At 44.0% G+C, this 23,982-nt stretch overlaps 1 protein-coding gene across 1 annotated transcript in view; it reads right to left on the bottom strand.

Annotated features, from left to right (window-relative positions):
- Nucleotides 1-23,609, bottom strand: part of LOC141148577 (uncharacterized) — a 129,530-nt gene extending 105,921 nt beyond the window's left edge. The window contains exons 1-3 of the mRNA XM_073636139.1: nucleotides 23,512-23,609; nucleotides 3,686-4,018; nucleotides 334-633 (exon numbers count right to left, since the gene is read on the bottom strand). Coding sequence (XP_073492240.1) covers nucleotides 334-633; nucleotides 3,686-4,018; nucleotides 23,512-23,566 — 688 coding nt within the window. The 5' untranslated portion in view covers nucleotides 23,567-23,609. The remainder of the gene's footprint in view (nucleotides 1-333; nucleotides 634-3,685; nucleotides 4,019-23,511) is intronic.
- Between the last annotated feature and the right edge of the window lie 373 nt (nucleotides 23,610-23,982).

The following is a 23,982-nucleotide window of genomic DNA, read 5'->3' as shown; positions in this document are numbered from 1 at the left end:
CTATATACTGTTTACACTTAGGTGATATTTTTTGTTTTAGTGTTTAATGGTATAATATTTATGCACTTTTTTCACTTATGCAATAATTTTTATCAAAACTAACGCTGCTGTAATTAACATATACAATTTGCACTTGGTGGACACACTTAGTTTATCAGTAGGAGCTTATTTTATTTAATGTTCTCTTAGTATGAGAATTTAGCGGGCTTAGCGCTGTTGGTTTACTTTCAGCATTCAAATGAATGGGCTGAACGTGGCTCCCAGAGCCGCACAAGTGTGAAGGCAAACCTAGATTTAAAACATATTTGCCAGAGACTGGATGATTATCCATACCTTCATAGAAAGGCTGGAAGCCCATCTGCAGAGGTTCTTGTAGAGAGTCATGTTGGACTTTACAGGAGAAGGTCTGGTTCTGATCATCTTTGGTCGGTGTGATTGTCATGTTGCTGTCCACGCGGTACATTCCATCTTCATACAATTGTGGTTTTCCCATGAAATGATTTCTCAGGACCTCTCCGTTTCTGTACCAGGTTATCAAGATATCCGGAGGGAAGAATCCAGTGGCCTTACAGGTCAGGGTGTTCTTTGTATTTCTCTGGACGTTCGTACTATGTATAGAGAGTAGAGGTTTAGCTGCAGGGAACACAGATACAGGTATGAAGTGGGATATACTGTATATACTTTTTAGAAACCTCCATCCAAAGTAGGACAGATATGTACAAGTGTGGGTTCTTGACTGTCAAAACTGTTGTTCTTTTTAGCTTTTAATAGAGCGTGGAAGGGTTAAAACCTCTGTCAAACTTTTATTGCTGTGCCTGTCTCGTAAAGGGTATTCATCTTCTCTATTTGTTTTGGTGACCATTGACATTGGGGACAGAAGTGATGGGAAATTCATAATATTGGATCTTCCACCAAAACAGGATAAAGAAGTGATCTTCCGATGCTGACCCCCTGTTCCAGTGACAACTGTCTAAAGGAGAATTTTGAGTCACTTTGCAGAGATTTCCACTTGCTAAAAGCTCACCAAAAATTCAACAAGTACTTTTTCATGTTTATTATATTAATAAAAATTATACCAGGTGATTCTGCCATGAAAGTCCTTGTTCAGGCACTTCCTATTGTGGGGTGACAACACTGTCGTTCTCACCCAGTAGTGCTCCTGCGTTGACAACCTGTCACACAGCATCCAATAGAGATTACCAGGGGCCACTTTAAAACACATTATGTAGAAATGGTTCGCTGTTGTCACTGTCTGAAGCCCCACACTCTGCTACCTTCATTTTCCCCAAAATTCACAAGTTGATAACTTAAATATCATGTCTAGGGTAAGTAACAGGGAAGGTAACACACTTAACAAACCAAAGTCTGGATTAAGGTACATTTGAGAGAAAGCAGATACTGTAAATTAGAAGCTATGCAGGGCATCAAAAACCTTCAATAGCCTTGGAACTTCAGAAAATTTCTGATAAAGCCCTGCCAGGTCATAAACAGCCTGTACTACTCTCAACTTGCAGTCATATTACATGATTCCTATGGAAAAGGAAAGTTACCTTCCAAAAAACTGGCTGTACTAATGAGGCACCAAAAACGCCTGATTTTCAAGGTTCGGGAGGCTAATAAGACCCATTAGACCTCCTAAAAGAATTATATATAAGATCTCTTTCATATTTGGTTTCTAACAAAGCATATATTTCATTCTAAATAATATGATGGTTAGCGAATTTTTAAACCCTGTGGATGTGTGGAAATATAGTTGTACATTGGATAGTTAACACAACAATACACCCCTCAGACACTTTGATTGGGTGGAAGTAATTCTGCAATGCCTTCTCAAGTGTCAAGAAAAAGCTGATGCATTTGGCAGTTGGAACTTTCGTTTACCATCAAAACTACCAGGGATTCTAGAATATTTTACTGTTGTTTATGACTGTTTTGTAGTGTATTTTTTTGTAAATATTAAATACACTGTTTTCTTTTTCATAAAAACAATATTTAAACATTCTTAGGTTAAATCTTTGAACGCTCTAATTAGAAACTAAGAACTTGGTCTCTGTGAAGAAGTTACCATGATGCTGTGAATGGTGTGCGTTTTTGTTAAAACACATGGGGGCAGCTACTGTGTATGTAAAGAAGCAACTGCTCTTTTCACCTGCCCCAGTGACAACCACTATTAGTCTACTTGTGCTTTGATTGTTGTCCCATGAGCTGAAAATCTTAGGCTTTAAATCATGCCCCATAGGTGAGGACTACAAACAGCTGTGATGACACATATTGAGCAGGCATGACCCACCAGTGTCACTATCAGGAATCTGGTCTACAACAAGGATGTAGGCATGTAGGATGTAGGCAGGTAGAGTTTGATGCTGCTCCAGTCGGGAGGGTTAGTGTTAACTGTGTTTCCTGGCTGTTTCTTGGTGGGCTTTCATGGGTCCAATCCACTGTACACATGGGACAGGGGTCCGATCCAGGCTGAAAAGTTAATGCAAGTCTGAGGTTGTTACTATTACCGTTGCTGGACTCCGTCCTGGTAGCCTGCTGGATGTGCCACGGCTGTAATCCCAACTAATGCACCTCCATGCTTGGGAGCCTTCTGCAGCCTAGAGGGATTGCTGGGACCTGCAGTCTGCTCCAAAGATGCCAAACCTTGATACTACCAACATGGACTCTTTCCTGTGCAGGCATGCGGGGGAAGTCACACGCCTGAGTTAGTAACTAGTTTAAGGAGAGACTGTTGCCTTTGTTTGACTGTCATGCCACATTATTTAAGCAAAGCTTTTGAAACTTTGCCTTTGCCTGGTCTGAAGTTACTCAAGGGGTATAATGCAAGTAACTGGCATATACAGCCTACAGCTTGGATCAGTTAAGCACATTAGGGTACAAGGATAATGGTACAGGAGTTAATACTTTGTGAAGATACAGTGGTTACCAAGGATAATAAAAGTCTCTCTAGCAGCCTGTCTTAAGCGTGTACATGTGGGATGGCTTCTAGCAGGAGGAGTTGTAGTTGGCACTCTCTCCATGAGCAGGTCCATCTCCCATAACAATGGAAGTAGATCTGCACTGCAGAGGTCCTCTGCCTGTGCACAGGTACAGAAGAGGCAGAGTTAAGGAATTGCGCACATGGAACACGGCGGGCCCAATGCCATTACTGGAAGTGATGTCGCGGAGATACGCTGAACAGGTGAAAGGGCATTGGCTCAGCATGTCCCTCCAAATTGCATCATTGATCATAGTGGTGTACATTAACATCAAGAGAGTCTACTAGAGTTTAAGTCAGCCGTGTAAGCAAAGGTACCCCATGTGTAAAGCAGACTCAATCCAAAAATGCCTAGTGTAGCCCAGAAGAACCCACCCTGGGTAGGCCTCCTATGTGACTTGGTGCCCAATGAGGAGGGAAACATGAAGGCGGTACACCTGCCTACCCTACAAGGATGTGAAGCCAATGCTGAAGCAAATGCATAAAGACAGGAAGTGGCTGAATAAGGGCTGGAGAACAGCAACACTAGGATGCAAATAAAGGTAAAAACAGTATCTTATGGGGAAAAAAAATGTGGCGATTGTCTGTGATACAAAGTGCTTTGGCAACTAAAAACCATCTAGTTAGAGATTAGATCTACATTTAGCATGAAAGTAATGTTGAACTTGACATTAACATTTACAATTTTAATCTAGTAGGTACCCTTACCAAACACTTTTAATGAAATTTCCTTCTCCTTGCTTTCAGCGTTGTAGATAACGGTACACATATAGGTGCCCCTATCAGAGATGGTCACATTAGATATGTGTAATGAGGCATGTCCATACCCCAGGGATTCCACGTTGAGGGACTTTCTGGGGTCTTGGGTGGAGAAGACTTTGTTGTCATATCTCAGGATGACTTTTCCCTGGAAGGTCCATAATATGATCAGGATGTTAAGATCCAGCGTCTGTTTATCCACTGAGAAGGAGCAGATGAGGACGGTGTCCCTGGTGAAAAGGGCCCTTTGTGTAGAAGGAGCAGAGACATCCAAAGCTGCATCTATTGAGATACATTAACAGGTACTTATAAAATTCATAGGAGCAAAGAAAATAAAGTACTGCTGGGGAAGGAGACAAAAAAAATAGACAAATGAAACTATACGTAAGTATGTAAACCTTTATTTCATTTTGGATATAATTTAGAAGGCTTAGAACACCTGCTAGATATTTCTTGCTTCATGTCCCTGCTGGGGAGATTCACCTCACTATTGGTCCTAGTGACCATTGTCTCTGGTACATAAAGTGATGGGAAATCTGAACTTTTTGATTTGTCAATGAAGCAGAAGGTGAGGAGATATCTTCCCATGGGTACACTTGTTCTAGCAAAAGCTATTTAAGAGGAGATATCCCCTTAATTTGGAGAGATCTACTTTTACTTCCTGCTGTGTCTCTGGATCAATTTGGATTTCTATTCAAATCTAAAAGAAAAGGGTTTGACTTTAAATAGACTTTAATGCAGTTCTGTATTAATAAAACATTTTTTTTTTATTGCAAGTAGTGTAAGTACCCGAGTTTGACCTGGTATCAACCTCTTGTATCTCCACTGAAATGTGTAGCGGTCAGCCCATTCCGTTGACATTGACAATACCTGTCTGAGGCAGGGGAAGGGATGGCTGAGACGCCACCGGATTTCTTCAACTCAGGTGGGTCCAGCTTCACCAACAACAGCCTATTATCCAAGCAGCTTGTTTGTGGTTCTATCCTCCACTGCGCAGTGTAACCCCCTGCTCTCCACCCCAAGCTGTTATACAGGTTTTACATGTAAGTGTGCTATTTCTTTTTGTGCATAAATTACATCACACACTGATTCTATGTCCTTGCTGTTTGCTCTTTTTCATGTTCTCCCAGCACAGCCAGAAAACTGACCGTGCTATGATGGATGTGCTCTCCTGCCTAGTGTAGTCAGTTTGAAATATGAAATCAAGGGACTGGCAGGATTGCCAGGAATTTAACATAAAGAAGGCAATACAAAGAGAACAGTATACTTTTTAACACAGCAGCATAGCCCTGGTCACAGTCACTCCTCTTTGGCTCAATACACAGTCTAAGGTCATTCTTTTTGGTGTTTTTGTGGGGTAACGTAGATAGGCATGGGGAAATTGAGTGGGATACTCCAAAAAGAACTATGTACAAAGTGAGGACGGTAAACTTCCAAATAATGCTAAACCAGTTATAAGGACACGCCATTACATTGAGTGAGCTTGGTTTGTGTTTGGCTCGTATTAGAAGGGTGGGTTTTGGTTGGTTAGGATAGGATGTCTGGTTGTTTGGGGGATTTGGCTGTGTATGCTGCTGGAGTGTTGTGATAGGGATGAGGGCAGGTTGGATGGGTGTTAGTTTGGGTGCCATATGTGTGGTTTATGTGTGTGTGGGGGGATGGGTTGGTATTATGCCCTGGTGAACTGGCACTTTGGGGGTTGTGTCAGTTTTTGGGGAGATGTTCAGCGGTTGGGATGTGTTTGGGTGTCCCCTTTATGTCCCGTGGGAGGGTGCAAGGGCGTTGGGATTTGTTTTGTGTGTGTGAGTTTGTGCAAATGTTGTAATTGGGTGTGAATTTCCACATGCTAGTTAGGCCCCCTTTAGTCAACATATTGTGGACACGTGCTAATCTGGCTTTTTGTTACATGCCTTTTTTATATTGTACAAACTATAAAAAAGAAAGAATTGCACTAGGTGCGTGAGTAAAAAAATGGATTATTGTTATAAAACCGTGAAGGATAACCTACAGCTGAGCACTATAGCCCCGATATTAGGGCACAAAAAATAAAAATAAAAAGTGCAGCGCTGGACAAATATCATAAACAGTGAGCGTGATATAACAATAAAAAAACACCGTGCAAAAAGTGACTGATATCTACTAAAATATTGTGAATATTGAAAATAACATCAGATGAATAAATTCAATTGATGGTGCATATAAGGAATAATGTAGAAAAACAACAGATGTAGTGAGAACAGTTCATAAAATGAAGTAAAGTCCAAACACGGGATAACCAAAGCAAGACCCCAGGTCTGTATTCCATCGTTGGTGCTGCCCGTCACCTAATAGTAAAACAATGGAGGCTTACCGGAAAGCCTGCGACCACCCTTATTTAGGGAGGTCAAAACAGGCTTGGTAGAGTGATTGGAGCCACAGAAAACGCTGCTGGGACCACACTAGCTTCCTTGGTGAGTGGCCGGTCAGCAGAAAGACAGGGGACACCTTGGGCGATGTATTACCAGGAGGTAATTACCACACACCAAACAGCAGACACTTCCATGAATCTGGTTAGGGCAATCCATACATTTTCCAAAAGAAAAGAGGAGACTCTGATAGTGCAGAGAAACTTTGGCCAATTTATTCAACAATATTAAAAACAGAGACATAAAATTCCTAGCAGGGATAAGACATAAAGGAAAACCCACTGCAGTTTAAAACAAAGCAGCGCATGCGCGATGCGCGATGCGTGTTCACGTTGTGACCCTACGGCTGTCGTCACAACTGACATCATCAGGGGTACGCAATCGTGAATGCGCCTTATGAGTCCGCACGGCGCGGTGAAAAGCACAACCGTTGGCTAATGGGCAACAGTGCTAGAACCTAATTGGTCTAATAATAACACTGAGAAAGTAATACTAAAGCAGTGCCATCTTGTGGACATTTAAGAGAATATTTAAAATTCATATAAGGATCAGAATAAATACTTTCTAAAGGGGTGTACATATAAGGTGTGTATAAATAATACAAAAAATAAATATATATATATATATATATATATATATATATATATATATATATATATATATAAAATATATCAATTATATACATAACCTAAACAGCCCCCCTAGTGAATGTAGATCAATATGTGAAAAAAGCATCTCCATCCTATTGCCAAAACAGAATTGGTAAAATATAACAAGAAAAATCACATATATATTCATATAATAAAAATATATATATATAAAAACAGATCTGACATATAAAAATGCAAAGGAGAGTGCAGATATAGGATGTAGAGTTACCATGACATATGAAGTTGGACTGCAAACTACAACCCATATTAAAGACACGAACTATGGAAGACATCAACAGTTATTAATATAGCAGTTGATGTCCCATTCTACGTTCAAGCCATTGGGGGCATGGGAACCAAGCTTGTATATCCAGTTTGTTTCTGATCTGGAAATGGTTCTCTTGCCATTGCTGCCACGCTAGTGGGGAACATATTTCTCCAAACCAATAAAGATAGTACCACTAGGGTCTCTTTTATGTTTAAGGTCATAGTGTCTGGAGACACTATGTTTGTCAAAGCCGTTCTTTATGTTGGTGATATGCTCCCCTAGTCTGACGTGCAACATCCGGATGGTATGTCCTACATATTCTAAACCGCATGGACATCTTAAAAGGTATACAACGCATTTAGTGATGCATGTTATGAATGATTTAATAGGATATGTGACACCTGTGCCCTTCGATGTAAATTCAGCTAATCTTCTGTCACGTAGTGCATTAACCCTGCAGACTTTGCATCTCCTGCAAGGAAAAAACCTTTAAGATCCCCGAAGAAAGTTGGGCGTGTGGGTGGTCCGGGACATTAGGGGCTAAAATGTGTCTAAAGCTAGTGGCTCCCCTAAATAGTACACAGGGTTTGTCAGATAACAAAGGCTCAAGAATCCAATCATTTTTAATGACAGGCCAATGTCTTTTAATGATTCTTTTAATGGCCCAGTGCTGACTAGAATAAGTAGTCAGAAAGGCTAATCCAAAGTCCTCTGTCTTCAACCTGTGGGGGTTTATAACCCAATAGGTCCTTACGATCCCTGTTGCCTACCTTGGAGATTAGAGAGTTTAGGTTTAGGTTATGTATATATTTGATATATATATATATATATATATATATATATATATATATATATATATATTTTTTTTATTATTATTATTTATACACACCTTTTATGTACACCCCTTTAGCAAATGAATTTATTCTGATCCTTATATGAATTTTAAATATTCTCTTAAATGTCCACAAGATGGCACTGCTTTAGTATTACTTTCTCAGTGCTATTATTAGACCATTCAGGTTCTAGCACTGTTGCCCATTAGCCAATGGCTATGCTCTTCACCGCGCCGCGTGGGCTTATAAGGCGCATGCACGATTGCGTACCCCTGATGACGTCAGTTGTGACGAAACGGCCGTAGGGTCACAACGTGAACACGCATCGCGCATGCACGGCTTTGTTTTAAACAGCAGTGGGTTTTCCTTTATCTCTTATCCCTGCTAGGAATTTTATGTCTCTGTTTTTAATATTTTTGAATAAATTGGCCAAAGTTTCTCTGTACTATCGGAGTCTCCTCTTTTCTTTTGGAACATTTATGGCTTGCCCTAACCGGATTCATGGAAGTGTCTGCTGTTTGTTGTGTGGTAATTACCCCCTGGTAATACATCGCCCAAGGTGTCCCCTGTCTTTCTGCTGACCGGCCACTCACCAAAGAAGCTAGTGTGATCCCAGCAGCGTTTCCTGTGGCTCCAATCACTCTACCAAGCCTGTTTTGACCTCCCTGAATAAGGGTGGTCGCAGGCTTTCCGGTAAGCCTCCATTGTTTTACTATTAGGTGACGGGCAGCACCAACGGTGGAATACAGACCTGGGGTCTTGCTTTGGTTATCCCATGTTTGGACTTTACTTCACTTTATGAACTGTTCTCACAACATCTGTTGTTTTTCTACATTATTCTTTATATGCACCATCAATTGAATTTATTCATCTGATGTTATTTTCAATATTCACAATATTTTAGTAGATATCAGTCACTTTTTGCACGATGTTTTTTAATTGATATACCACGCTCACTGTTTGAGATATTTGTCCAGCCCTGCACTTTTTATTTTTATTTTTTGTGCCCTAATATCGGGGCTATAGTGCTCAGCTGCAGGATATCCTTCACGGTTTTATAACAATAATCCATTTTTTTTACTCACGCACCTTGCGCAATTCTTTCTTTTTATAGTTTGTGCATGTTTTGATATTTAGTTTTTGCAGCTGGTGTTTCCATAATGGAAATTTTTGAGTATAGATCCCAGGTGGTCACTGACACCACAGGTGTTTTTGATGGTAAGGATTAGGGATGAGCAGAACACCCCCTGGTTCGGTTCGCACCAGAACCTGCGAACGGACCGAAAATTTGCACGAATGTTAGAACCCCATTGGGGACTCGAACATTCAAAATAAAAAGTGCTCATTTTAAAGGCTCATTTTCATGGTATTGTCCTAAAATGGGTTTGGGGACCCGGGTCCTGCCCCAGGGGACATGTATCAATGCAAAAAAAAACTTTTAAAAACGGATGTTTTTTCGGGAGCAGTGATTTTAATGATGCTTAAAGTAAAAAAAAAAAAAAAAGGTGAAATATTCCTTTAAATATTGTACCTGGGGGGTGTCTATAGTATGCCTGTAAAGTGGAGCGTGTTTCCCGTGCTTAGAACAGTCCCTGCACAAAATGACATTTTTAAAGGAAAAAAAGTCATTTAAAACTGCTTGCGGCTTTAATGAAATGTCAGGCTCTGGCAATATGGATGAAAATCAGTGAGACAAACGGCATGGGTACCCTCCAGTCCATTACCAGGCCCTTTGGGTCCTGTATGGATATTAAGGGGAACCCCGCACCCAAATTAAAAAAAGGAAAGGCTTGGGGCCCCCAGGCCCTATATACTCTGAACAGCAGTATACAGGCGGTGCAAACAAGACAGGGACTGTAGGTTTGTTGTTAAGTAGAATCTGTGTGTAATTTTGAACTGGTACATTTTTAAAGTCTAGCTCCAGCCAAAAAATCTGTTTTTAAGCTTTTTTTTTTTTAAACTTAGGGAAGGGTTATCACCCCGTGACATTTGTTTTGCTGTCTGTGCTCTTCTTCAGAAGATTTCACCTCACTTTTTGTCCCAATGACAAATGTTTTTTGAAAATTTGGGGTTTTTAGTGAAACAAGGATTGGTGATAAAGCATCAGTGGAAAGGAGAAAAGTTTTTCCCATATTAACTCTTACAGGAGAGAATTTCCCTTCCTATGGGGTAGATTTCATCTCACTTCCTGTTGTCTCCTTCCGTTTGCAAGTAGGAGTCGTTTGTAAGTTGGATGTTTGAAAGTAGGGGCCTGCCCTATATATTCAGCAGAAATTTGGGCCTTAGGTGTTGTTGTGGCCTCAACACTGTAAGCCCTCACAGGGCCATGCTGTGAAATATTAGATCAAGAATTGTAATTACATGCCCCTGTTGATCAGGGACAGAAAAATTGGGCCTTTGGTGATGGTGGTGCTGGTGTCACAACACTGTAAGTCCTCACAGTTACTCTTGGTGAGTGCTAGAACGGGCCCTGCTGTGAAATATCATATCAAGAATTGTAATTACATGCCCCTGTTGAACAGGGGCTGAAAAATTGGGCCTTTGGTGGTGGTGGTGGTGGTGCTGGTGCCACAACACTGTAAGTCCTCACAGTTAATCTTGGTGGGCGCAGAAACAGGCTCTGCTGTGAAATATTTGATCAAGAATTGTAATTACATGCCCCTGTTGAACAGGGGCTGAAAAATTGGGCCTTTGGTGGTGGTGGTGCTGGTGGCACAACACTGCAACCCCTCACAGATACTCTAGTTGGAAGGCAGGAACGAGCCCTGCTGCAAAGTATTACATCAAAAATTGTAATTACACGCCCCTGTTAAACAGGGGCTGAAAAATTGGGCCTTAGGCACTGGTGCTGGTGCCACAACACTGCAACCCCTCACAGATACTCTAGTTGTAACGCAGGAACGAGCCCTGCTGCAAAGTATTGCATCAAAAATTGTAATTACACGCCCCTGTTAAGCAGGGGCTGAAAAATTGGGCCTTAGGCACTGGTGCTGTTGCCACAACACTGCAACCCCTCACAGATACTCTAGTTGGAACGCAGGAACGAGCCCTGCTGCAAAGTATTGCATCAAAAATTGTAATTACACGCCCCTGTTAAACAGGGGCTGAAAAATTGGGACTTAGGCACTGGTGGCAGCGCCCAGAACCAAAAAATGTTCTTACAAGCTATCAGCAAGATCATTGAGGAGGAAGAGGATAATTACTCAGCATAACAGGATAGTCACTCAGCATAGGCAGTCTTTGAAGGGATCTGACATTTAAAAAAAAAATATTCGGTTACATCAGCATCAGGTGCTTGGTAGCTGGTGGTGATCCAAGACTGAATCATTTTTATGAAGGTCAGTCGATCGACCGAGTCGGTGGACAGACGCACCCTGTGATCAGTCACAAAGCCTCCAGCAGCACTGAATGTGCGTTCCAAAAGAACGCTGGATGCAGGACAGGACAGTAGCTCAGTTGCATACTGTGCAAGCTCTGGCCAGTGATCCATCCTCAAGACCCAGTAACCCAGAGGATTTTCGGTGGGAAAGGTGTCCAAGTCAGATCTTGCCCCTAGGTATTCCTGCACCATGTAAAACAGACGCTGGCGATGGTTGCTGAAACCGATCATACTTTGGGGCTGCGGACTAAAAAATTATCTAAACGCATCGGTCAGACGGCCACCTTTTTTACGGCTCCTTCTTTGACTGACCGAAGCCTCAGCAACACGTTGTCCAAAAACAGGAGTTTGTAACATCTCAGTCTCTGGGAACGCGTTGCACAGACCTTTCTGCAAGGCCTCCCGAAGATGTTTCATCCTCTGCTCCCTCTGCAACGGCAAGATAAGGTCCGCAACCTTACCCTTGTAATGTGAATCAAGGAAGGTTGCCAGCCAGTATTGGTCCTTCTCCTTGATACCACGAATACGAGGATCCTTACGCAGGCTTTGCAGGATCCTGGAGGCCATGCAACGTAGGCTTGCTGAGGCATTTGGTCCGGAGTCCTCTGGGTCACTAAGGACGACATGGTCCGCAGCCACCTCCTCCCAGCCACGTACATGTCCATGTGTTTCTTGGGACTGATCTCTTAAAGACTGCTGCTGATGCTGAGTGCCAGGCTCCACCTCCATACTGACACAATCCTCCTCCTTCTCTTCCTGTGTGATCGGCGGACACGCAGGAACACTGTCTGGATAAAGGGGGCCTTGAGAGCTAAGGAAGTCCTCCTCTTCCTGCCTCTGTTCTGCCTCAAGTGCCCTGTCCATTATTCCACGCAGCGTGTGCTCCAACAGGTGGACAAGGGGGACAGTGTCATTGATGCATGCACTGTCACTGCTCACCATCCTCGTGGCCTCCTCAAATGGTGACAGGACAGTGCATGCATCCCTGATCATGGCCCACTGAAGTGGGGGAAAAAAACAAGCTCCCCTGACCCTATCCTGGTGCTATAGTCGCACAGGTACTCATTGATGGCCCTTTGCTGCGTGTGCAGCCCCTGCAGCATGGTCAACATTGAGTTCCACCTGGTGGGCATGTCGCAGATTAGGCGGTTCTTGGGCAGGTTAAATTCCTTTTGGAGCTCTGCCAGCCGAGCACTGGCATTATATGACCGGCGGAAATGCACACAGACTTTCCTGGCCTGCCTCAGGACATCCTGTAAGCCCGGGTACCTGCCCAAGAACCGCTGCACCACCAAGTTAAGGATGTGAGCCAAACGGGGCACATGGGTCAGTTGTCCCTGTCGGAGGGCGGAGAGGAGGTTGGTGTCATTGTCGCAAACCACCATTCCTGCCTTAAGTTGTTGTGGCGTCAATCACCTCTGAACCTGCCCCTGCAGAGCTGACAGAACCTCTGCCCCAGTGTGGCTCCTGTCCCCCAAGCACACCAGCTCAAGCACCGCATGGCATCTTTTGGCCTGCGTACTTGCGTAGCCCCTTGAACGCCTATGAGGCACCGCTGGTTCCGAGGACAAAGCACAGGAAGAGGTCATGGAGGAAGAAGAAGAGGAGGGGGTGGAGGAGAGAGGTGTGTCACAATCATTAGTAGTGGCATTTTGGAGGCGTGGTGGTGGAACAAGCTCCAACACTGCTGCACCTTGTCCTGCATCCTTCCCAGCTGCCAGCAGAGTGACCCAATGCACCGCAAAACTTAGGTAACGTCCCTGTCCATGCCTGCTGGACCATGAGTCAGCGGTAATATGTACCTTACCGCTGATCGCCCTGTCCAGCGAGGCCAAGACATTGCCTTCCACATGCCGGTAGAGAGCCGGAATCGCCTTCCGTGAGAAAAAGTGGCGTTTGGGTACCTGCCACTGAGGAACCGCACATTCCACAAACTCGGGGGGGCAGAGTCTACCAACTGAAAAGGTAGCAGTTGAAGTGCTAGCAATTTTGCCAAGCTAGCATTCAACCGCTGGGCATGTGGATGGCTGGGAGCGAACTTCTTTCGGTGGTGCAGCAGCTGGGGCAGGGAAATTTGCCTGGTACAATCTGACTTCGGTGTACCGAGAACAGATTGCCCACAAGTACTTGGCTGTGACACACCTAATTCTACACCTTCATTCCTCTCAGTGCAGGTCTCAGAGAGGACTGAAGGTATAGTGGGGTTGGAGATCTCAGCTGATGAGGAGCAAGGAGAGGTCCTCTTTGTTCTTTGTTGTGGGTCTTTTAGATACACTTGCCAACCAACTGCATGGCAGGTCAACATATGTCTGGTCAAGCATGTGGTGCCCAAGCGTTAGATGTTTTGGCCACGCGAGATACACTTGAGACATATGTTACAAACAGCAGCGGTGCGATCTGATGCACTCGTCTCAAAAAAAGCTCACACCAAAGAACTTTTAGAATAACGCGGAGAGACAGCAGCGCCCTGCACATGCGGAGCTTTGCGGTGTGATGCAGTCAGTGTGCTGCCCTTAGGCTGGCCCCTGCCTCGTTGGTGATGTGCCTCCTCCTCCTCCTCTCTCCTATCAGGCACCCACATTGAGTCAGTGACCTCATCATCCCCTCCCTCCTCATCACTGGAGCAAACCTGGCAGTATGCTGCAGCAGGGGGAGCATGGCTGCCATATTGCTGTCCTTCTTGGGCACCCCCTCTGTCCGTGCTCACGTTACTGCCTTCATCTAGCTCAGTATCATCATCAGAGCCTTCTAAACGCTGGGCATCCTCCTGGAGCATGTACCCAACACTGTGGTCAAACAGTTCGAGGGACTCCTCAGGAGGACATGGTTGGGCTAGGGAAGCAGTCACTGATGCCATTGAACACAGGGAAGAGGCCTTGTTGGCAGCTGCTTTGCCAGACAAAGTACCCTGAGCATGGGTGAGAGAGTATGAGGAGGATGAAGACGGCTTGGTCATCCACTCGACCAAGTCTTCCGCATGTTGTGGCTCAACACTGCCAGCTGCCGAAAAAAAGGCCAAGCGTGTCCCACGGCCACGTGCTGATGAGGATGCACCGTCTCCATGACCAGCACTGTTGCCTCTAGACAGAGAGCCTGCTTGCCCTCTTTTATTGGCTTGTGACTGTCTGCCTCTCCTTGTTGGCCTTCCAGACATACTAATGGCCTGTAGCTGCACTAAGCTGGATATATATATATATATATATATATATATATATATATATATATATATATATATATATATATATATATATATATATATTTATATATATATACTGATACTGCAGCTAGCAAAATCAACTACCTGCCTGTAGTATGAGAACACCACCAACCTTCTACAGGTAGCTTTAGCTGAACACTGTGCAGAGGTCGCACTACACTAACGTGTAAATAATTTAGCTGCCTGTGGTAGTGATAGGATCAGGAAAACACCACCAACCTTCTACAGGTAGCTTTAGCTGAACACTGTGCAGAGGTCGCACTACACTAACGTGTAAATAATTTAGCTGCCTGCGGTAGTGATAGGATCAGGAAAACACCACCAACCTTCTACAGGTAGCTTTAGCTGAACACTGTGCAGAGGTCACACTAAACTAACTTGTAGCTTTAGCTGAACACTGTTCAGAGGACGCACTACACTAACTTGTAGCTTTAGCTGAACACTGTGAGGAGGACGCACTACACTAACTTGTAGCTTTAGCTGAACACTGTGCAGAGGTCACACTAAACTAACTTGTAGCTTTAGCTGAACACTGTTCAGAGGACGCACTACACTAACTTGTAGCTTTAGCTGAACACTGTGCAGAGGTCACACTAAACTAACTTGTAGCTTTAGCTGAACACTGTTCAGAGGACGCACTACACTAACTTGTAGCTTTAGCTGAACACTGTGAGGAGGACGCACTACACTAACTTGTAGCTTTAGCTGAACACTGTGAGGAGGACGCACTACAGTAACTTGTAGCTTTAGCTGAACACTGTGAGGAGGATGCACTACACTAACTTGTAGCTTTAGCTGAACACTGTGCAGAGGTCGCACTACACTAACTTGTAGCTTTAGCTGAACACTGTGAGGAGGACGCACTACACTAACTTGTAGTTTTAGCTGAACACTGTGAGGAGGACACACTACACTAACTTGTAGCTTTAGCTGAACACTGTGCAGAGGTCACACTAAACTAACGTGTAAATAATTTAGCTGCCTGCGGTAGTGATAGGATCAGGAAAACACCACCAACCTTCTACAGGTAGCTTTAGCTGAACACTGTGCAGAGGTCACACTAAACTAACTTGTAGCTTTAGCTGAACACTGTTCAGAGGACGCACTACACTAACTTGTAGCTTTAGCTGAACACTGTGAGGAGGACGCACTACACTAACTTGTAGCTTTAGCTGAACACTGTGCAGAGGTCACACTAAACTAACTTGTAGCTTTAGCTGAACACTGTTCAGAGGACGCACTACACTAACTTGTAGCTTTAGCTGAACACTGTGCAGAGGTCACACTAAACTAACTTGTAGCTTTAGCTGAACACTGTTCAGAGGACGCACTACACTAACTTGTAGCTTTAGCTGAACACTGTGAGGAGGACGCACTACACTAACTTGTAGCTTTAGCTGAACACTGTGAGGAGGACGCACTACAGTAACTTGTAGCTTTAGCTGAACACTGTGAGGAGGATGCACTACACTAACTTGTAGCTTTAGCTGAACACTGTGCAGAGGTCGCACTACACTAACTTGTAGCTTTAGCTGAACACTGTGAGGAGGACGCACTACACTAACTTGTAGTTTTAGCTGAACACTGTGAGGAGGACACACTACACTAACTTGTAGCTTTAGCTGAACACTGTGCAGAGGTCACACTAAACTAACTTGTAGCTTTAGCTGAACACTGTGAGGAGGACGCACTACACTAACTCCACGACCAGCACTGTTGCCTCTAGACAGAGAGCCTGCTTGCCCTCTTTTATTGGCTTGTGACTGTCTGCCTCTCCTTGTTGGCCTTCCAGACATACTAATGGCCTGTAGCAGCACTAAGCTGGGATATATATATATATATATATATATATATATATATATATATATATATATATATATATACTGATACTGCAGCTAGCAAAATCAACTGCCTGCCTGTAGTATGAGAACACCACCAACCTTCTACAGGTAGCTTTAGGATCAGGAAAACACCACCAACCTTCTACAGGTAGCTTTAGCTGAACACCGTGCAGAGGTTGCACTACACTAACTTGTAGCTTTAGCTGAACACTGTTCAGAGGACGCACTACACTAACTTGTAGTTTTAGCTGAACACTGTGAGGAGGACACACTACACTAAGGCTACCCCAAAGCACCCTCCCAATGTTGATTGCATGTGGCCTGGTACGGTTCAGGAGGGGGGGCGCTCTCTCGTCCCCCCCTCTTTTCCTGCGGCCTGCCAGATTGTGTGCTCGGATAAGGGTCTGGTATGGATTTTTGGGGGGACCCCACGCCGTTTTTTTTTTTAATTTTGGTGCGGGGTTCCCCTTAAAATCCATACCAGACCTGAAGGGTCTGGTATGGAATTTAGGGGGACCCCCACGTCATTTTTAAAAAAAAATTTTGGCCAGGGTTCCCCTTAATATCCATACCAGACCTGAAGGGCCTGGTATGGAATTTAGGGGGACCCCCACGTCATTTTTTTTAAAAAGTTTTGGTTCGGGGTTTCCCTGTGGGGTATTCCCATGCCGTTCTATGTATGTTGTCGGACCGGCAATGCAATAGCCGCGAGTAGTTTTAAATGACTTTTTTTCCTTTGAAATGTAATTTTGCTGTCAGACTATTCTAAAAATGGGAAACACGCGCCCTTTACAGGCATACTATAGACACCCCCCAGCTACGAAATTTAAAGGGATATTACACTTTTATTGTTTGACTTTAAGCATTATTAAAATCACTGCTCCTGAAAAAACGGCTGTTTTTAAAACTTTTTTTTGCATTGATCCATGTCCCCTGGGGCAGGACCCAGGTCCCCAAACACTTTTTATGACAATAACCTGCATATAAGCCTTTAAAATTAGCACTTTTGATTTCTCCCATAGACTTTTAAATGGTGTTCCGCGGCATTCGAATTTGCCGCGAACACCCCAAATTGTTCGCTGTTCGGCGAACTTGCGAACAGCCGATGTTCGAGTCGAACATGAGTTCGACTGGAACTCGAAGCTCATACCTAGTGAGGAGGACGCACTGCATTAACTTGTAGCTTTAGCTGAACACTGTTCAGAGGACGCACTACACTAACTTGTAGCTTTAGCTGAACACTGTGAGGAGGACTCACTACACTAACTTGTAGCTTTAGCTGAACACTGTGAGGAGGACGCACTACACTAACTTGTAGCTTAACTGAACACTCTGCAGAGGTCGCACTACACTAACTTGTAGCTTTAGTTGAACACTGTTCAGAGGACGCACTACACTAACTTGTAGTTTTAGCTGAACACTGTGAGGAGGACACACTACACTAACTTGTAGCTTTAGCTGAACACTGTTCAGAGGACGCACTACACTAACTTGTAGCTTTAGCTGAACACTGTGCACTACACTAACTTGTAGCTTTAGCTGAACACTGTTCAGAGGATGCACTACACTAACTTGTAGCTTTAGCTGAACACTGTGCAGAGGTCACACTAAACTAACTTCTAGCTTTAGCTGAACACTGTGAGGGGGACGCACTAAACTAACTTGTAGCTTTAGCTAAACACTGTGCAGAGGTCACACTAAACTAACTTGTAGCTTTAGCTGAACACTGTGAGGAGGACTCACTACACTAACTGTAAATAGTCTAGCTGCCTGACTGTGATACTGATAGGATAATAAAGTTGGTGAGCACTTTTCTAATTTTTATGTTATTATTGTTTTCTAGAATATGATAAATATATGTAGCACCCTGGAGTTTAGGCAGGGTTGCTCCCCACAAATTTACTTGCCAGGAGTAGTTATCCTGGTTGATTGTTAGAGATCCATTGATTTCTCCCTAAGTTTGGCCTTGTTGCACTTTTCTATTCTACCACTAGGTGGTCGGGGTACTTGGTGGTACTAGATATGAGAAGGGCAACCAAAGGTCAGGTTATGGGTATATGGGGTATTTCAGTCAATGGGCAGGGGTTTTCTTGGGTCCCTTGGCCTGCTGGGAGAACCTATATATTTGGGTGGAGTCAGGTGATCTATGTTCTGTGCCACCTGGACAGCTGTCTGGGTGGACATGTGTCATATTAGGCCCCTAGGCTGGAGAATGGGCCTATCTCAGGCACATCTGGCTGCTAGGTTGTCTGAGGGCCTATCCAGAAGCAAGAGAGCAGCGTAGGGTTGCAGCTTGCAGTCCAACCAAAAAAAAGTGACGGTTCTGTTGGCCAGAGAACCTGTGGTGGTTGAAGATAGAGGGGAAGCTGTCGCCAGTAAAGGACTACCCGCCTTATTACCAGGGACCACAGTGAGTAACTGAAGCAAGTACCAGAGCCGTATTCTCACCAACTGGGGCTGGTGAAGAATTGGGAAAGTTCAGTGGGAATCAAGCCAGGGACCCAGCCAGCAGAGGTGACGCTTGCAGAGCAGCCTTGTGTTTCAATGCCAGGGACCGAGCAAGCCAGTGTGGATGAAGCTTGAGAGGTATCTAGAGTGCCAAGCTAGGGATCCAGCAGAGAGGCGGGGTGTGGCGCTTGAGGAAGATACCACCATGAAGATTGGAGGAGCTCAAGGGATTCAGTGTCAGTGAATCAGTGAGTCTAGTGAGAGACTGGGAGCTCAGTGTACTGAAGAACTACAAGGAGCAATTGTAGTGAAAGTGAAGAAACTGTTAAGCCTTGTGTTTGGAACTGTTGCCATAGGAGATAGCTTTCCTACACATGTAGATGTGGTGTCTTGCTGGATGCCTTTCCCTGCATAGCTGCCCTCCTATTGAAGCCTCGGAGTCTGACAATAACTCTTGCAACCACATAAGGGTGTCCTGGCCCTAACCCTCTCTCCCCAAAAAAAAGAGTTTGTTAAGAGAAATAAACTTTCTTTTGCATCCAAGAAGTGTCTGGCGCCCAATAACTTTAACTACTCTGCACCCACCATGCCTAACAATCCACTACATACAGAAGCTGTCCCTGGTCCTGGAGGTTCTCATTAGATCAAAGGAGGCCTGGAACCTTGCTACATATATACAGTATCTCACAAAAGTGAGTACACCCCTCACATTTTTGTAAATATTTTATTATTTCTTTTTATGTGACAACACTGAAGAAATGACACTTTGCTACAATGTAAAGTAGTGAGTGTACAGCTTGTATAACAATGTAAATTAGCTGTCCTCTCAAAATAACTCAACACACAGCCATTAATGACTAAACCGCTGGCAACAAAAGTGAGTACACCCCTAAGTGAAAATGTCCAAATTGGACCCAAAGTGTCATTATTTTGTGTCGCCACCATTATTTTCCAGCCCTGCCTTAACCCTCTTGGGCATGGGGATCACCAGAGCTTCATAGGTTGCCACTGGAGTCCTCTTCCACTCCTTCATGACGACATCAGCTGCGGGATGTTAGAGACCTTGCGCTCCACCACCTTCCGTTTAAGGATGCCCCACAGATGCTCAATAGGGTTTAGGTCTGGAGACATGCTTGGCCAGTCCATCACCTTTACCCTCAGTTTCTTTAGGAAGGCAGTGGTCATCTTGGAGATGTGTTTGGGGTCGTTATCATGTTGGAATACTGCCCTGTGGCCCAGTCTCCAAAGGGAGGGGATCATGCTCTGCTTCAGTATGTTACAGTACATGTTAGTATTCATGGTTCCCTCAATGAACTGTAGCTCCCCAGTGATGGCAGCACTCATGCAGCCAGTTATACAACTGTTATACAAGCTGTACACTCACTACTTTACATTGTAGTAAAGTGTCATTTCTTCAGTGTTGTCACATGAAAAGATATAATAAAATATTTACAAAAACGTGAGGGATGTACTCACTTTTGTGAGATACTGTTTATACATTGCTGTGATTGTAATGATGTTCTTTTTTTGAATGTAATAATAATCTAGATACATACTGATTTTCCCTAAAGAAGCGGAGGTACATCTCTGCGAAACGCGTAGGATTAATCTGTATCAATATACTCAATCAATGCTTTTGCTGGAAACAAGTATTTTCTGATATACTTTAGCTCTGTGTTTTTGTCTACACATTGCTATATGTTCTTATACTTTATTATGATGTTTTATTCATGTTTGTATAATAAAAAAAAAAAACATTTTTAATCAATTCTGCCTATATGCTCAACTCAGTGACAACCTCCCATCCATTTTGTTTTGACCGTAAACTTCTGTAGAACTGTACGCAAAGTCTTTGCAAAAGAAGACTATGGATTCGGCTTTGTAGTAGTAACTAAAGGCACAGAAGCCTCTTCTTTTGAGCAATTAGAGTAGAGTACCTTCACAGAGAATTAGATAGACTAAGCTCTTCAGGACACTAGCCGATGTCCCCTTTACACAAACACAGCTGACTCTCTAGCACAAGAGGGGTGGCAGCAGCCCACAGTTTCTAAGATCTATGATTTTCCTTCCACTTTACAAGTATGTGCCACTTTGTGTTGGTCTATCACATAAAATCCCAATAAAATACATTTATGTTTTTGGTTGTAACATGACAAAATGTGGAAAATTTCAAGGGGTATGAATACTTTTTCAAGGCACTGTAGGTGTGGGACAAGGCAAATTGGCAGCATGAATATTTATACAGCGCTGGCCAATCCCAAGGAGGGTGGCCCAGATGGCTGTTGGGAGTTAGTATAAATACTTTTGGTTGTAACATGGGCTGAACCGGAGCTTTCTAAGTATGTCCATACACGCCACCCCACGGCGTCACACTAAGGTAAGGGGCGCACACTGATATAAGGAGGAGGGCACACTGATGGGGGGTGCAAATTGATGTAAGGGGGGGATACTCTGATGTAAGTGGGGCACTGATGTATGTGGAAAGCTCTAATGCAAGAAAGGCCCTATTGTAAGGGGGAACACTGATATAAAGGAGGGAATTGATGTAAGGGGGGCTCTGAAGCAAGAGGGGACTCTGATGCAAGGAAGGCACTATTGTACAGGGGGAAACTGATGTAAGAGGGTATTGATGTAAGAGGGGACATTGATACAAAAAGGGGGCAAACTGATGTAAAGGGGGCTCTGAAGTAAGAGGGGACACTGAAGTAAGGGGGAACATTGATTTAAGGAAGGACTCTGCTGTAAAGGGGGGAATTTATGTAAGGGAGACTCTGAAATAAGGTGGGACATTGATGTAAGGGGGGGGACTCTGATGCAAGGCAGGCAATATTGTACGGGGGGGGACATTGATGTAAGAGGGAATTGATTTAAGAGAAGACATTGATGTAAAGGGGGAACTGATGTAAGGAGGGCCTCTGAAGTAAGGAGGCACCCTGATGTAAGGGGGACACTGATGTAAGATGGGACCTTGATAGGGGGGACCCCGATGTAAAGGGGAGTACTAATGTAAGTTGGGGCTTTGATATATAAGGAGAGACACTGATGTAAGGTTGGACTCTGATGTAAAAGGGGATTCTGATGATAGGAGGGATTATAACGTTAGGGAGAATTCTAAAGTAACGAGGAGAAACTGATGGGGGATGGTGCTTAACTGAGTCTTCGCCCTGGTGCTGGAGATTGGAAAAAGGTAATCATTGTTCCTTATTCCTATGCTTTAGACTGAGTGATTAACCCTTCCAGTACGATGGGGCCCCACTGCAAGGATAGATTTTGTCTAATTCCTGGAGCTGGACTTCAAGGTGTTGGGACAGTGGTTCTCAACCTGGGTCGGGATCCCCTCGGGGGTCGAATGATGATTTGCCAGGGGTCACCGAATCCTAGTCTGTTTCTGAAGCCCGCACCGCTCTCCCAGCCTTTTTGCAGCCACCCAGCTGGGTTGTTCCTGGAGCCCACAGCTGCCCACTCAGCCTCTCCGCAGCCGCCCATTCAGTTTACAGCATGGCTGGGGGGGCAGAGAATAGAGGTCAGCGGACTGGTGAGGAATGTGAAGTCGGAGGGGCTGGAGGAGACCCTATCTCCTGATTTTGGCATAGGTGTCATTGCTACGAGACACCACAAAGTCAGAGACACAGTGAGTAATACTACCTGTGATTATAGTTGTCATTACATGGAAGGGAGAGGAAAAGAGGGGGAGGAACAATGAAAAAGGGAGAGAAAGAATAAGAGAAAGAACAAGAAAGACGGCTAAAGAGAGGGATGGGGGGAAAAAACAAGAAATTAGGATAGAGAGAGTTAAAAGGGAAAGAAAGGAGAACAAAGAGTTGTACATCCTAAAATGTATCATAAGGGGTTTGAATACTGTACGAGTGGAAGGGACTCAGGGAGCACTAAATATCCGTGGGTTAGGGACGCAAATTACTTGTCTTGCCTTGGGTGCTGACAATCCATGCTACAAAAATAATTTTACTGTTGGGGTCCCCACAACTTGTGAAATTTTATCAAGGGTCACAGCACTAGAAAGGTTGAGAACCATTGTGTTATGCCGTGTACACACGACCGGACTTTCCGGCAGAAAAGGTCCGACGGAATCATTCCGTCGGACATTCTGATTGTGTGTGGGCTTCATCGGACTTTTTCTTTCTAAAATTCTGACAGACCTAGAAGTAGAACATGTTTCAAATCTTTCCAACAGACTCAATTCCTATCGGGAAAACCGTTCGTCTGTATACTAGTCCGACGGACCAAAAACGACGCAAGGGCAGCTATTGACTACTAGCTATTGAACTTCCTTTTTCTAGTCCCGTCGTACGTCATCGCGTTATAAACGAATGGACTTTGGTGTGATCGTGTGTAGGCAAGTCCGTTTCAACGGAACTCCGTTGGAAAGACCGTCGGAGTCTATTCTGAAGGAAAGTCCTTTAGGGAAGGTGGAAAATCTCTGTGTGATAATGAGAAACTCCGACAATCAGAACCATATATTAGTTCTCCCTGACAGTCAAACTGGTACGACGTCGAGTCATTTATGTTCACATAAAGTTTATGTATGTCAGTAATTAAAGTTCTTCTCTGTATTCAGATTACAGGACTAGGAGAAAGCAATTTCCACAGATCTATCAGTCTTCTATGACTTCCATGTGCCTGAACATCACATCACAGATCTTTTCTATTATATATCATCTATACAATAAATGAACGGCTCATTTCCCTCACCAATACTAAAAGGTTAAAACTCACATGTCTGGGGTAGAGCGAGAAGAATTAATATTCCAAGAACTGTCCTCTCCGCCATTCCGAGTCTTTGTGGAATGATTGCCCTTTACCCCGATGTGCCAACACCCTGAACAAACAGTCACATAAATGTCTTTCACTTAGTTTCACTTTCAGAGATTTTTCTTCTTGTCTTTAAATATGTATAGCAAGGTCCCAGGCCTCCTTTAGTCTAATGAGAACCTCCAGAGCCAAGAGTTGCTGACATCCTTCCATCCTTCCATATAGAGTGGGTTGTGAGGCATAGTGGGTGTAGTGCAAGATAGATTCATGGGCGCCAGACACTTCTTGAATGCAAAGAGTTTTTATTTCTCTTGAACAGAACTGTGGGAGAGAGGTTATGGCCAGGACACCCTTACCCAATGCACACGAGACGCTGTTAAACGCGTGTTTAGAGGCAGTTAGACACTTTTTTCAACTGCCCCTGAATTCATTCAA

The sequence above is a fragment of the Aquarana catesbeiana genome, linkage group LG06, assembly GCF_042186555.1.
Source record: "Aquarana catesbeiana isolate 2022-GZ linkage group LG06, ASM4218655v1, whole genome shotgun sequence".
NCBI lineage: Eukaryota > Metazoa > Chordata > Amphibia > Anura > Ranidae > Aquarana > Aquarana catesbeiana.
This window is presented reverse-complemented; position numbering and strand designations above follow the sequence as displayed.